General features: G+C 33.9%; 1 protein-coding gene across 4 annotated transcripts in view; it reads left to right on the top strand.

Annotated features, from left to right (window-relative positions):
- Window positions 1-14,615, top strand: part of LOC131845111 (rho GTPase-activating protein 23) — a 282,188-nt gene that overhangs the window by 190,301 nt on the left and 77,272 nt on the right. For all 4 annotated transcript variants that reach the window (XM_059194147.1, XM_059194146.1, XM_059194149.1 and 1 more), the window contains exons 4-14: window positions 447-688; window positions 1,220-1,786; window positions 2,275-2,519; window positions 3,104-3,208; window positions 3,718-3,798; window positions 4,303-4,509; window positions 4,927-4,980; window positions 5,357-5,465; window positions 5,984-6,073; window positions 6,975-7,074; window positions 7,751-7,834. In XM_059194147.1, coding sequence (XP_059050130.1) covers window positions 447-688; window positions 1,220-1,786; window positions 2,275-2,519; window positions 3,104-3,208; window positions 3,718-3,798; window positions 4,303-4,509; window positions 4,927-4,980; window positions 5,357-5,465; window positions 5,984-6,073; window positions 6,975-7,074; window positions 7,751-7,834 — 1,884 coding nt within the window. The remainder of the gene's footprint in view (window positions 1-446; window positions 689-1,219; window positions 1,787-2,274; window positions 2,520-3,103; window positions 3,209-3,717; window positions 3,799-4,302; window positions 4,510-4,926; window positions 4,981-5,356; window positions 5,466-5,983; window positions 6,074-6,974; window positions 7,075-7,750; window positions 7,835-14,615) is intronic.

Genomic DNA, 14,615 nt, shown 5'->3' with positions numbered 1-14,615 from the left:
TGTCATATTGTACTATAGATCATTCGATGAGTGGTACTTAAAATTTATTACTCTACGTATACATTTATCGCATAAACATAGTAGTCGGACGATTTTGCTTGGAGGCTAAAAGCCTCCAAGGTAAATTGTCCAACCATGGCGCTATGTAGTTAAAATCTCTTTTTACTTTGAATATACTTCTAATCATTGTCTTCCCTTTCTTATTTTTTAAAAAATTTTGCACGAAAACTTCTAAATCCATTCTTTGACCTGTAGCATTAGAATCCAGATTTTTCCCGTCGAATGTCCATACTCTCCATGTGTATAAGAAATATGTAGGTTGTAAGAAATCCCTGTATAAAGCTGCTTTGTGAATGTATGATGAATATACGATTATCGTATATTCTATGCCCTATAAAACTTAATTAATACAACACTTACTACATAACTTATGTATTGTCTTACAGTATTTTAGCGAAGCCGCTTACAATCCAGAATCGAACCAGCGACCTATAGAAATGCCGACACCGATAACAGAGCTAGAGTCGCGTTTGTTCGACGCGTACCGGAGGACTAGGCCTGCGCTGCCAGCTCCGCAGGCGGCGAGGCATAGGGAAGACCCCGAGTATGCAAGCGTCGCTCCTCACGCGGCGTCCCGATTTGATGCTCCACGGCTGACTGGCGCACCTCATTATTTCATGCATGACAGGTACGTACCTGAAAATTAAAGTTTGTTTTTCATAACAGAAGAACAAGAACAGACAACAGAAATATCTGATCCTATCAAATCGGTTATATTTTTCCATTGGCAAATTCGTTATGAGAATAATAGATACTGATGCTACTTAACTGATTACCAAAAATTGCACTCTAACAAACCTTAATTAAAATATAATGTATCTTAATTATCTTATATCTTACAAATCGAAACCGAAGTCATCTATTTTTATAGTAAAATGTTTTCGTCACTTATGTCTTACGTGTATAGAACACGTCATTTATATCTTCATTTTAATCTGCCGTCATTTTCTTTTTTTATAAGTATTCCTATGTACGGGAATTTAATGAATTTATTATGTTGTTGTCTTTCGCGACATTTGTATCGAACTTAATTTTTCTCGTATATATAAAAAATATTAGGGCAAAAAATAACAAGCTTTAAAGATATTATATTTTCAATGATCTCCTTCAACGTATAAATTAAAACCAAATATAATGTATAACCCTTTCTTATTTTCAGGAGAGAATCTGATATCTCATCACCCTCGTCAGTAGCAGAAAGCAAAGACAGTCTTGGCTCATTCGAGTCGAACTCAACGTTGACCGGCCGCGAACAAGACGATTCGATTATCCTTTCCCGAATACGAAAGAGCCTCGAACAAAAAGAGGCCTTCCTCCGACGTCCGAGCCAGCCGACTGGTTGGGTCACCCCGGACGTTCCCCCGCCGATCAAACAAAAGGAATTCTATGCGAGGCCACAAAAGTTACAAAAGCCAGCATGGCCCCCGCCTGCTGCCTCTCCTCCCCTCGCGTTGTCCCCTCCACCCTCGCAGCAAATACAGGAACAGAAGAAAGACGACTGTTCTGCCAGTGTTGATAGTGGGACGTATAGCGGTTCCGGCGAATTGAATGGCGCGCACGCAGATAGAAGTAAAGCGAAACAAGATAAAAGCCAATTTGTATCGACATTATCTAAAATACAGGAGTCTACACCGACAGTTCAGAGTACCAACCTTGGGACAGTCAGCAATGGATCGTCTGCGGAGTTTAGAGATGAATCAGCTTCTGCAAGTCATCAGGATGGCAGGTAATATTGTCTAACAATTTGAAATGTATTGACTTTGTTGTTTGTACTTCATATAAAATAGGTAGAGTTTTATATACTAGGATTTGTACTTACGATTTTAGTAAAACTAGATATTTTATTTAGAAGTAATATTTGTTCATATTATATGTGATGTTAATCACAATATTTATATCGTACCTATTCGTTGAAAAGTCGACTTTTTGCTTCTAATAATCAATTATTATTAAAATCTGTTCTGGATGCAAATGCATTTGTTTTGTACTTTATTTTTGTTGGGCAATACAATTATAGTAAGAATATCAAATTATTTTTAATATGTACTACAAACCCAGTTAGTCTCTGAAAATGTAGGTTTCTATATCAAAATAAATAATAAATTCTATTATTTTATTGGTTTAAACATTACAAACCAAAGATCTTTCCTTTTTATAATAATAATAATTTATATTGTTACTAGTCAATAAGCGAGCTGTTATACTATCTTCCAGGAGAATACCGACCGAGCAAGAGCCGGCAAGTCGGTACGGTGGCGGCGAACTGCAGCTGGTGACTGCGCGGACGCGGCAGCTGGCGGCGGCGCGCGGGGCGGCCGCGGCGACGGAGGCCGCACGCAGCGAGCTCGCGAGGCTCTCCACCACGCGGCTCGAGCCCAGCGTCGCGCTGCGGCGCCGCGAGTTCGAGGGACGCGCCACACGGCGCGATGCGCGCTCCCTCGATGTACAACCGCACCATGGTATGTATGCCGCTTCTATTGTATACTAGCTGTGCCCGCGGTTTCATCTGCATGAAATTTATAGCCTATATGTTGTTCTGATGTATAAGTTATATTACTATGAAGTTTCATCATCCGTTCAGTAGATTTTGCGTGAAAGAGTAACAAACATCCACCTACTATATATACTCACAAACATTTGCGTTTATAATATCAGTAAGATTTTTTACATAATCTCTGTTTCAAACTATTCTAATGCTGTTAACTGCGACTGCACCTTACTGCTTAATAGAGGACGAGTGTCAATGGCACTCCAAGCCCGCGGGAAGACTAAAGACCAACTATTTAATTTTTATGGTGTGGAAAAATCTTCAAAAGAACGTCTCTTTAAAAGTAAGATAATGGAATAGTGCACATACCTGCGCTAATGGTATACACAAGTGGAATACCAATGAAGAATAATAGAAAATAGCATGCAACTAACAATTTCCTCTATCCGTTGTGTGATATTTGTTCACTATTCTCATCAGGACAATTAATTAGGTTCTATAATAATTCTGTGTACAAATACACGATAAATATGATTTTGTATTATTATATTGCAGAACTTGAGCATGAAATACCGATTGGCGGCAGTTTGTCAGGCAACCAGCTGATGATCACCGGCAGCAAACACCTCCATTGCCCACCACCAGAAGGATATGTGCCCGGTAAATATTCAATATCCACTTATCACAATTGCTTCAGTCTCATACATACGTATATGGACATGGCAGCCATTGCAGCGCATCACATTATCGGCGTTGCAACTTAATTTTCACTTAGTGCTCATTTTCATTTTATTTCTTATACCTCGGCTCCTAAGGATCATAGCGTGATGTAGATCATCCTTAAGAATTCGGATATTAAATGCAAAAAAAAGATGTTTCTGATCCGACTGATAGTTCCAGAGATTAGAGCATTCAAACAAATTAACTTTTCAGCTTTATATATTAGTTTAATTCCATTCATGATGTTACAATAGGTTGCAGAACATATTAGTTTCTAATAGCACTATAGGTGCGGCAAGTTAGAATAGTAGTGGCCTTGATAAATATTTATTTCTATTATAACACATCAGTAGTTCAAATGTTAATATCATTTTGACCTTGTTCCTACAATTTGTCCCGTGAACGTAACGTAAACGTTCTCTCTATTCGAATAAATACATTTGTTCCAGAAACAGAAAAGGTTCAAATGCGAACAAGGTCAAATAGTACCGGTAGTGAAGGCTTACCCATTAGAAGACATCATGCCACAGGTAATGTTCACGTTTGCAAGCTGTACACGTGCCATGGCTTCATTTGTAACTCCGTCATAGGAAATACTACGATTATAATTCAATATGTCGGCATTGCCATGACGGATATTTATTGAATGGGGTCATTTTCATTAACTAACTAGATAACGCCGTAGTTGTATTTGGCGTTAGTCAGATAAATTCGTTTCTTATTAGATCAACTAACGACTACGAAATAATTATAAAGCATATTTCATTAGTGATAATAGTGAGTGAGAACATGCAGGTCACGCTGTGCTGTGCTATTACTTGTCACTACACCAACACGCACATTTTCATTATATGTAATTTTATTCACTCAGTTTACATCTTGACACTGTTTATATACGAGGAACGCTTAATGCTTCAATGGTTATTGGTCAGCGTTTTTAAAAATCGAATCGCAAACAGCTACGGTCGCCATCACTAACCAATACGCGAATCGATGTAAACGAACGCTCGCTAATAGCAATTTTGCGCCTCAAGATGGCAGTCACGCGAAGAAACGAATGGGGCTGAACAGAGAACAAATGGAGGCGATGAACCGTGTGTCGCTGCCCGGCGCGATGAACGGACTGAACGGGCCGCAGAGGCCGACGCAGCTGAGCCTGGCGCCGCCGTCGGCCTCCACGTCGGCCTCGGCCTCGGCCGCCACGTCGCCGTCGCCGACGCCGAGCACGCCCGCCGACTCAGGTCCCGCCTGCGACGCACTTCGTCTTCTTCTTGGAATGCTCTCGCTCCATCCCTGGCTGTTGCTTGTCGGTAGCAAGTCGAGTTACTTACTTACAATTTAAACCTCAAACATTCGTAATTGAATTGCTTTTTTTAAATACTCTAAATTTTCATTAATAACTAACTCGACTTGTTTTCATGAATGTTCTGACGGAGCGCTTCAAATCAATGTCTCGTTCTAGACATTTCTTTGAAGCATCGTATGGGAGTCGGCGATGTGGACCTAACCTATCTTTTCTACTAAATATTAACGGAATGCGATGTGTGTGCTTATATGCGGACTAACCGTCGTTATCATTTGGTGTTAATAATACTAATCTAACGTTGTGGGACAGCGATTATTCGTATAAAATTACTAATTGATACATTTTGCTACAGGTTTTGCCGATGATTTGGTCACAAGAAGACAAAAGAAAGATGCTCAACTTGGTGGTTAGTATATAAAATATTTTCGCTATTTAATATGATATGCCTAAAAGTTGATTTTAACCGTAAGGAATCTTCGTTGAGGATAGATAGCTAATAAATTATGCGTCCGTGGACAATAGTGATGTCACCTGCATAAATAGTTTATCTACTCGATGATGAAATTTCACTTACCCCATCATGTCCAATTCAGCAAGACTATACACCATAATTTTCGGGGGCTGTATTCAGTTAGACCTAACAGCGTACATTTCTAACAATTAAACTAATATACTCAAATCTAAATCTAAAATGACATATTGTTTAATTTTCTATGAATGCTTAAATATAACACTGAAAATGAAATTATAAACTCATTGATGTTCATTATTTCTTTTAACAGAGGAAGAACGGGCAATGCGTAGGGTATCGTACCTCAAAGCAACGTGGGGCGATCGTGTGCATATGGACAGTGATGTCGAACCTGACAGTGAACATCATGGTCTTAGAAGGTACTTAACATTTATTTTATCTTTCTTACAACCTAGTCATTGAGGTCTGCTATGTTCTTTGAATGTCTAAAAGTATATAAATACTTTTGTTTTTTTGTCTGTGAAAAGTAAGTCTTCGGCTCTCCTTAAGTCACCAAAGTAGCCGATTGTTCTATATATTATTTATATAGATTTTTCTTAACACTTTTCATAACAGACTCTAATGACTATATTTATTACTGCAGTAGAATAATAGTCCCTTGTAGTTAACTCTAATCAAAAATGAATAACATTTGTATCTAGACATCTGTGTTAGTATACCAACTCTTTACTGTGATAAGTAGTTATTGTTTATTACTATACCATCTCTTTTCTGTGTAGTTAGTACCTACCTATCCTATTTTCTACATTTTTAATAATTGTGGATACATTAACCGTCAATATACATAGAATGTGTATAATTGGTATATAAGATTCATGTATAATCGGTATTGGAGATAATTTTATTAATGGGGTGACTGAAATTGAATTATGAACAGCATGCACCGCAAGTGGCGCCCCCCACGCTTCGCCGACGACATTACGGCGTTGGTGAGAAAATTCGACCCGCACGCGGTCCTCCCCGTGCGGTACGTCGCATACAGCCGATAGGTGGCGCTTTATAACGTGTGTGTGATAGTTTACGAAGTTGCATAATAGATGGCGCTATACCTTACAAAAGTAACAAGAAATTAATTTGTTGGAACACAATTATTGAATGAATTTTGAATTTTCTATAAAACAATTTCTTTGTAAGTCTAGCACTGCATTTGCCTTAATCTATCGTATAATTAATCACTGAGTAAGTGATGAACTAGCCACAAAAATAATAATAAGATCATATAAAGATACTTGGATCATTCATCAAATAACATGTGATTTGGTAGCTTATTTTACCACAAAATACTTCCAACTCTAATCAGTAAATCAGAGTAGTAATTATGTGTTAATATGTCAGAGTATCGACTGCATGGAATAATGAATCTTATGTGTGCATGAAAGTTGATTTAAAATGCAATATTAGTAAAATATTTGTTGTTCGGCATGTTACTTGTTTGCTGTTGTTAGTGGTTTGCTGATGCCGTTTAGAATAATTAATATACCAAATGTTATAATGATTGTTACTTCAATAGGTGGGTGAATTTTGTTATTAAATGAAATGCATTTCACTAAAGATTTTAATTTAATTAATTAAGTAGCACTAGCATCCATCTCGATATTAATAACAGTTGGTAATAATTTATAAAGATACTATTATTGTAAAAGACAATAAGTTAAATTTAATTTATTATTTAAAAAAATATGAATCACTTCTTAAATCAGATTTAGAGTAATGTAATTGAACAAAACTGCTTCATAATTCTAATATTCACTATGTCGTCTAACTTAGTGCCTATAAAAGTAACCTACCATAGTTTAGAACAGACTAATTCTTGTAACAAATGGTTATGTAAATTATTAAATATTTAAATAATCTATTTGCTAATATAGGCCAGAGAAGAAAGACGGTATCAGCGAAGGAATTGTGGAGCCCACGGAAGGAGATGTCCAGGGTAATGTGCAGATTAAGGCAGTGGTCAGCAATGGCAAGGTAATTAACCATGAAATCACTGAAATTAATTAAAGATAAGTTAATTATATTAAAATATCTAGATAAATATATCAAAGTAAGAATTAAATTAAAACTCTAAAGCAATATCCCTCTAATATAACATGATCAGGGCAGAAGTAAGAATTACGTTATGACATTTTTTCGAACTAGTCTATTGTTGTTGGGCGTAGGTCATAGCTACAGCCTTACAACTTCAGTGGGACGAAATTTCTTCTCATTTTGCATCATGTTGTGAGAATCAGGTGTCTTACATGTTGCCATTTTTAAGAAGCAACATATTAGTATGTTTCTGTACCTTATAAACTCACTCTTCTTGAATCAATAACAATTTTGCAAAACGTTTTCTTGTTTAATATTATTTTAGTATAGAAATATCATACTTTTACAGCCTAGATAGTAAACCGCTTTAATTCCGATGATCGCGAGTTCACGGTTCAAATATTTGTATTTATAAGTACGAGTGTACTACGAGTCTGGGTACTATGTATCTTTTGTATTTATTTAATAAAAAAAATATCTAAGTCTTTATATTAATTGTCTAGTTCCCATAACACAAGCTCTTCTTAGCTTGGGACTAGATGGCGTTTTGTGAGTTATCTAGGGGTATGATTATTATATTTATTACTTCATCATTTTCTTTATTTTTTTTACCCAGCGTGCGAGTGACCGCTCATGGAAGCAAGCTTGGGCGGTTCTGCATGGTGCTAAGCTGTATCAGTATCGACACCATCCTAATCAGGTCAGTCACATTAACAACTTGTATGTTTTTCGCAATTCTTCAATACTAGAATATGATTTTCACAAAACAGTTCAGTAGCAGTTGAATATAAGTACCCGTTAAAATATATTTTATTTTATTTATTAGGCCAGTAACAAGGCTTACGTCAACATAATTTAATTACATTATATATAGCACTTTATAATATAGTTAATACACTTAGCCCAATCTTAATTATAGATAACCACGATATTTAAATGAAAATTTGTGCTTACAATTAATAACGCGTAACATAACAATTTTTTTTTTAATTACTTTACCATACGGATTTATTTAGGACTTATAATACTATTGAAATATTTGCGGAAATTACAATAACTGTCTCTAAATATGTTAAATGGGAAGTGATTCTTTGAATGTTGTAAGTTTATTTTGTCAATAATAAATTGGACAAATATTTCAACTGAATTCAACAATCACGATTGATTTTCGACACTTTATCATAGAAGATTTCCGACTGCTTATTAAGTTCAGTAGAAGAGATATATACTGAATAAAGTGTGATGACACTTCCTATAATTTTCCTATGTTAAAAACTAGAAAGTGTCTCGACTTCAAATCGAATCTGTTTTCTATTAAATAAAACTAAAATTGTTCCTAATTCCTTTATATAAAAACTAGCTTTTGCCCGCGGCTTCGCTCGCGTTATTTTATCCTCTTAGGGGGACGTTATAGTAACATTATGCATGCAAAGTCTCAGCCCGATCGGTTTAAAATTGAAAAGTTTCATACAAAATTTCACCCCCTATTTTATTCCTTTGGGGGTAGAATTAATCAAAATCCTTTCTTAGCGGATGCCTACGTCATAACATCTACCTGCATGCCAAAATTCAGCCCGATCCGTCCAGTGGTTTGGGCTGTGCGTTGATAGATCCCTGTGTCAGTCACCTTTGAGTTATATATATTTAGAAATATATATTTCCATTAAACTTAGTTACGCATTGAAGCAACATAATATATATACTTTTTAAGTACCGATAGCAGAACCCTATGACCTTCGCGTGAGGAAGATCCGTCCCATTTATTTGCAAGCTAGTGTAGCCTTGGCGGTGCGATCAATGATTCCATGAGTATATACTTATATGGTACACAACTTGTGTACACTGGAGTGCAAATATTTTGGTCACAGTTTGGCGATAATGGAATATTATTTTGCTTGGAATTTTGTTGGATTCCAGGTAGGTCGTATAGGCTTTTGTTTTGATATCATTTGTTTACAAGCACCACTTCACGGTAATGCTATTGAGGCGCACCTATTTGGCGTAGTTTGTCCTATTTTTATTGTATGCTTAATTTATGATACCGTGATCATAATAAAGGTTGTTTGCAATAATGTTTATTTTTTTCAGCTAATAACTAATTAGCTGAAAAAAACAATCATTATACAAATATAGAACTACAAAGTTTGCGCTGTTATGGTCTATTAAAATTATCTATATAAATAAAACAGTCACTATAATAAAGTACAGTAACGGCAGTATGGATCGCGTACTTTATTATAGAGTTCCTGTGACCACCTTCCAATTCCATTATCATATTAATTTACATTCGACATTCTAAAATTCATAGTATTCGCATTAAAAAAAATAGTTCCAAATTGTATCATGTACATATATAAAAGTAGACATGATAACGACGTTACTCTTATAATTAGCATGGGGTTCAATAACTACTTAAGATCTGTTCAAAATTTTCAAAATGTTTATTTATTTATATATATAACTTCAATGCACATAATACTTGATAAAAGGTTTTTGCAAAATTTAATAGTTTACATACTAATAAATATATATATATATATAATCTCTAATGAATATAATCCTAACATAAGTTAAATATGTTGTAGGAAAATTACCCTTAAAGTTGTTAGATATTATTAGAACGTTTAGAAATTAAGAATTCCAAATGTATCGATAACTTATCTTGAAGACAACAATACTCTTCCTGTGCCCGTATGCGCGCACACCTGGCCAGTTGCGCACGCGCCGAACCATTACGGTCGAATTGTGACGCCAACGACTAATGCTATGGTGATCTTTACCGTGACCGCAGCTGGTCTGATTTGGTTTTAATAGCGAATTAATTAACTCAACCTTTGCTCTACAGCTTGAGACATTACTTTATATAAATTTTGTGTGTCTACTTTATTATTAAAACAACAAATTACATTCGTACATTTAAATTATTGTGTATACAAAAAGGCGGTAAGGAAAATAGAGAAATACTTTTCTCGTTCATTTAAACGGGTTTTAACACGATTTTGTTAACTTTATTTTTTTATTTCCTAGCTTGCACTAGACGTGGTAACGCTAGTGTAACCTAGTTGAAACAACGAAAGAGGTAAATACTTTATTTACCATAAATTTATTCATATACTATATTAACGCGAAAGTTTAATAATAATTATAACAAAATTACTGGTTTCATAGTTACACTGCTGTCATTGATCCCGTCTTTCCCTTATAGGGATTGTCGTTCTTTCTTTATTAAACAGAGATCGTAAAGTTATTTTCCCACAAAAAGTTATCTTTGCAATCTGGCAGCGTCACACGCGAGTGGAATGAAATACCGAAGGTCCCTACTAACGTCACACACCATAAACCGAAAAGTGAAATATTTTCGTCCACTCGACCTTTCGGATGGGCCCGTAAATGTCGCGCGAAACACAACAGAAGCGTCGTTAACTCTACTCTTAACGCAGACTGGATCTGGCTTTTATGACATAATTATTATAGCTAGCTAATTGGGCGTCTAAATATTTCAGCACTAGTATAAGTGCTAGCAGCGTTTCTTAGATGAAGTAGATGACACACGTATCAAAGAAAATATATAATAGGTTTCACAATATATATTAGACAGATATAATAAAAAACCTCAATAGTAATCTGACTTTTAATGCAATAATTCTCTGATAACAATGAAATTAGGGTCAAATCCAAGTCACATAGAAGATGCCTCTTATATATGAAACCGATGGGGTTTACCTATATATTAAAGTTGAAGTTAAAATAGCTGTTTATAGCAAATGGTAATAAATGCTCATCTGAAATCGCGCCTAGTGTCTGGTATTACGCTTCTAACTCACATATTTCGCTAAAGACCACAAATAGCCATTTTAGTTGTCTAGCTATACAGAACGGCGAAATTGAATAGTCCACAAATATTTCTGCGTTGAAAACCGTTTCCTATCTCGAAAGCTTTCCTTTAATCTAGTGTAAGCACTAAATACTATTCTCAGTACATATTTACGGATCTATACATCAATACCGTTCTAATATATCCCTTTCAATTTCAATCCTTACGCCTGTAGTAAACAAAAGTCAAATTTCTCGATATCTTCAGTTTCACTTTCACGGAAGACATTCCGTTTGTGAAATGGATTTAGATGTTCTTAGAATCGAAACTATGATATTTCGAGGCGTTTATTAATAAAAGACATCGTATACGTACAGCAAAACAAAGTTTTATAGTAATAATGAATATATTTAAACTACGATGAGAAGAGCCTAGTTATACACATTGTAGTTGTATTATTTTTACTGTTTCTATTTAAATAAGTATGTAATATTTCTTTTTAATATAATATAAAATATTTTTTATGTTTCACTTAATACTTTATACTGTAATTCAAATGTATATCTTTTTTGTAGTTTTCAAAATGTATTCGTGAAAAAAGAAATATATATCTAACAAGAGTTCTATCTATATAAGTAGGCTTTATTAATCGGTTTATGTTCTCACCTCTCATTTCAATTAATATGAAATGTGTAGACTTTAAAAACAGTAATAACATGTAGAAGTATATTATTAGTTATTCAATACTCTTGAATTCAATATGTGAAACGCTATCTTTCTTAACCACGCAGACATGCTGTCTCGTTCAATATATTATAATTTATCCTCCTCACATAATCGCTATATCATATTTTTATTCTGTCATCTTATTTCTTCGTATGCGTGCCACGATTTTTATTATACTTTATTTCAAGATCAAGGTGACAACTTCTATTGATAAATTAGTTCGGATTCTGAAAACGTAGTAAGCGCGTCGCAATTTCTTAGAAACAATCTCGCATTTATTTTTATTTATCACTTGCTGATTTTACCTCCTATGATGCGTGTCATTGCATATTTTGTACCCAAATCATTTCTAAGAACGAATCTTGATACATCCAAATGAATTACTGCCAAATTTGTATCAAATGCTTTAAATCCACTTATGGTACCAATTCTCTACCATCTTCTGAAATCATTAAGATATATATTAGTTTAAAACATCATTTTTTTACTTCTATATTCACTACATATTATACGTTAAGTAGTTACATATTTGTACATTTTGTTACACCATAACAAAATGTACAAATATGTAACTACTTAATGAATATTGTAATAAATGATTTAGAATTTAATTATTAATAATTTTAGCAATAAAATTTCGTATAAACTAACGTACCACTGCTGGGTATAATTATACTCATTTTTCTTATTATCAAATTAATATTATGCTCATTTTGTTAAATGAGTGTAATATTAATTTGATAACTATTGTATACGTAACTTCCAACAACAAAAAAATATAGGAAATAATATTTTATAAGCAGTAGCAATTTAGCTACATTTATCTGTTATTTTTTATGAAGTATTAAGTGTTACATTGGATTTTGTCTGCTTTATTAAACCAAAAGATATATTCTCGTAATACAATTTATATTCATAGTAAACTTTAAATTGCAGTTAACTGTTTTTTCGTGAAGACCTAAGAAATACAGACAGACAAATAGCCACACCTTCGAATTTGTAAGACATATTAGCAGAGATATACCCATCTGAATTTGATACGCATCTATTATGTGAATTTTCTTATTCCAATACAACTAAACCAAACAATTAAACAACCTTCCTTGTTTACGTACATAAGAGTATATATTTTATTGCTATCTAAACAAATATAAACTGCTATTTAATAGCACTTAGGCATTTAGTATACTCAATAATGTATCCAAGGCCCTTATCTTAAATGTAAATAAATATTTATAAGCCATAAGGAATGTAAATTCTGCGTATTGCAATTTCAAACTCTGTTATTGTTGCTGATAAAAGTTCACACTCAGCCTCTTAGAGTAGGACTTTTTAAAATCTACACTAAGGAACTGCTTAAGTAACCGTGTGACATCTCTGAATGCAGCGGTGAATAATTTATTCACACACTTAGAACCTTTCGTCTTTATTGTGCACGTCATATTATTCATTATCCCTACCGTCCGGCAGTTCGCCAATATGAACGTCAAATGGCACAATTTAAGTTCCTTTTTATTTAACAGATGTTTTAATTATGTAAAATTAATTTACACATTGCGCCATATAAAGTTGATAAAAAATACTAAAAAGGTTATTCGGCAATAACAATTGTCCTGATTTAACATATTTTCTTTTTATTTAACAGATGTTATAATTATGTAAAATTTAATTTACACACTGCGTCATCTAAAATTGAAAAAAACAAACAAGTGAACTTGTATGATATAACAGAGATATATACTTACTACGTTAAATGACACTATAACACCATTATCATCTATAAATATTATAATCACTAATATTATATATCTCCTTCTTATTAGAAAACGTAGTTGATCATTGCTACTATACATATTGTAGAATCGGCTCTGTTCCATTTTTTACAATATTGGGTTTGACGGTATAACGTGACGGTCAGCTGATTATGATCATCATTGACGTTACGGAATACACTGCCAAGTGCGCCATATACCGTGCCCATCATGCGTTGACTTTCTTGAAGGCTATATGTTACGCCCATTATATTAGAGATGTCACTATAATGAGCATAGTTTTTTTAATAGATAAATATGGAATAATGTATCTACTCTATGTATGGTCTCACGCCGTAGAAAATAAAAAGTTGAGGAGTCAAGTCAGTTAGCGAATCTTTCATCAGTATTATTATATCTAATTTTTGGAGGTTGATCTCATATAGCATCATAGCTAGCAGTTGGATCACTAATCTCCGTTACTCAAACTTGGGTTTGACCTTCTTTGACCCTTCTCCACAGTAAGGATAAATGGATTTATTAATTTAGTATGAAATTTAGCAACTCAACAGCTTACCACAATAAGTCGCAGAAAACCTAAATAATGTTTGTATTATATTTAAAAAATCAATCAGAAAATAATTATTCAAAGAGAATCTATTATTTTTCAGTATATAATACCTTCTAGAAGGTAAAGGTTAAAAGTGACGTTTAATTTTATATCGATAAATATATAAGTAATATTCAGAATAAGGGCATTGTGTTGGCGTCGATAATTCAATAAATCGAGTACAGCAGGTTATCTATCGAGAGTGGGCAACACCCACGACGTTAATAACAACGTGCCGTGGATAAAGTGTCTCTGACATTTATTTAAGGACATGGATTTAACACTTAATAAAGTTATAAATTAAGACTTTCAGAAGGAAGCGACTTTAATGCTAATAGAATTATTGTGGCACTAATACGGTGGTAAAACAATGTCAGTTAAAAAATAACTAACAAAGTATTTGGAATTTCATTTAGAAATATATAAAGTACAGTCAGATCGAAAAGATATAATATTGAATTTATTAAAGAGCACTGAACGCGTAATTTTAAATAAAAATAGTAAATCAGATTTCCAAAACCTCTGAACATAGTTGCTAAATTTTTTGAGAAATATTAAATCATTTTTCTACGAACAGAAC

This window comes from Achroia grisella, unplaced genomic scaffold (genome assembly GCF_030625045.1).
Source record: "Achroia grisella isolate CSIRO2021 unplaced genomic scaffold, CSIRO_AGI_Agris_v1 utg452, whole genome shotgun sequence".
NCBI lineage: Eukaryota > Metazoa > Arthropoda > Insecta > Lepidoptera > Pyralidae > Achroia > Achroia grisella.
This window is presented reverse-complemented; position numbering and strand designations above follow the sequence as displayed.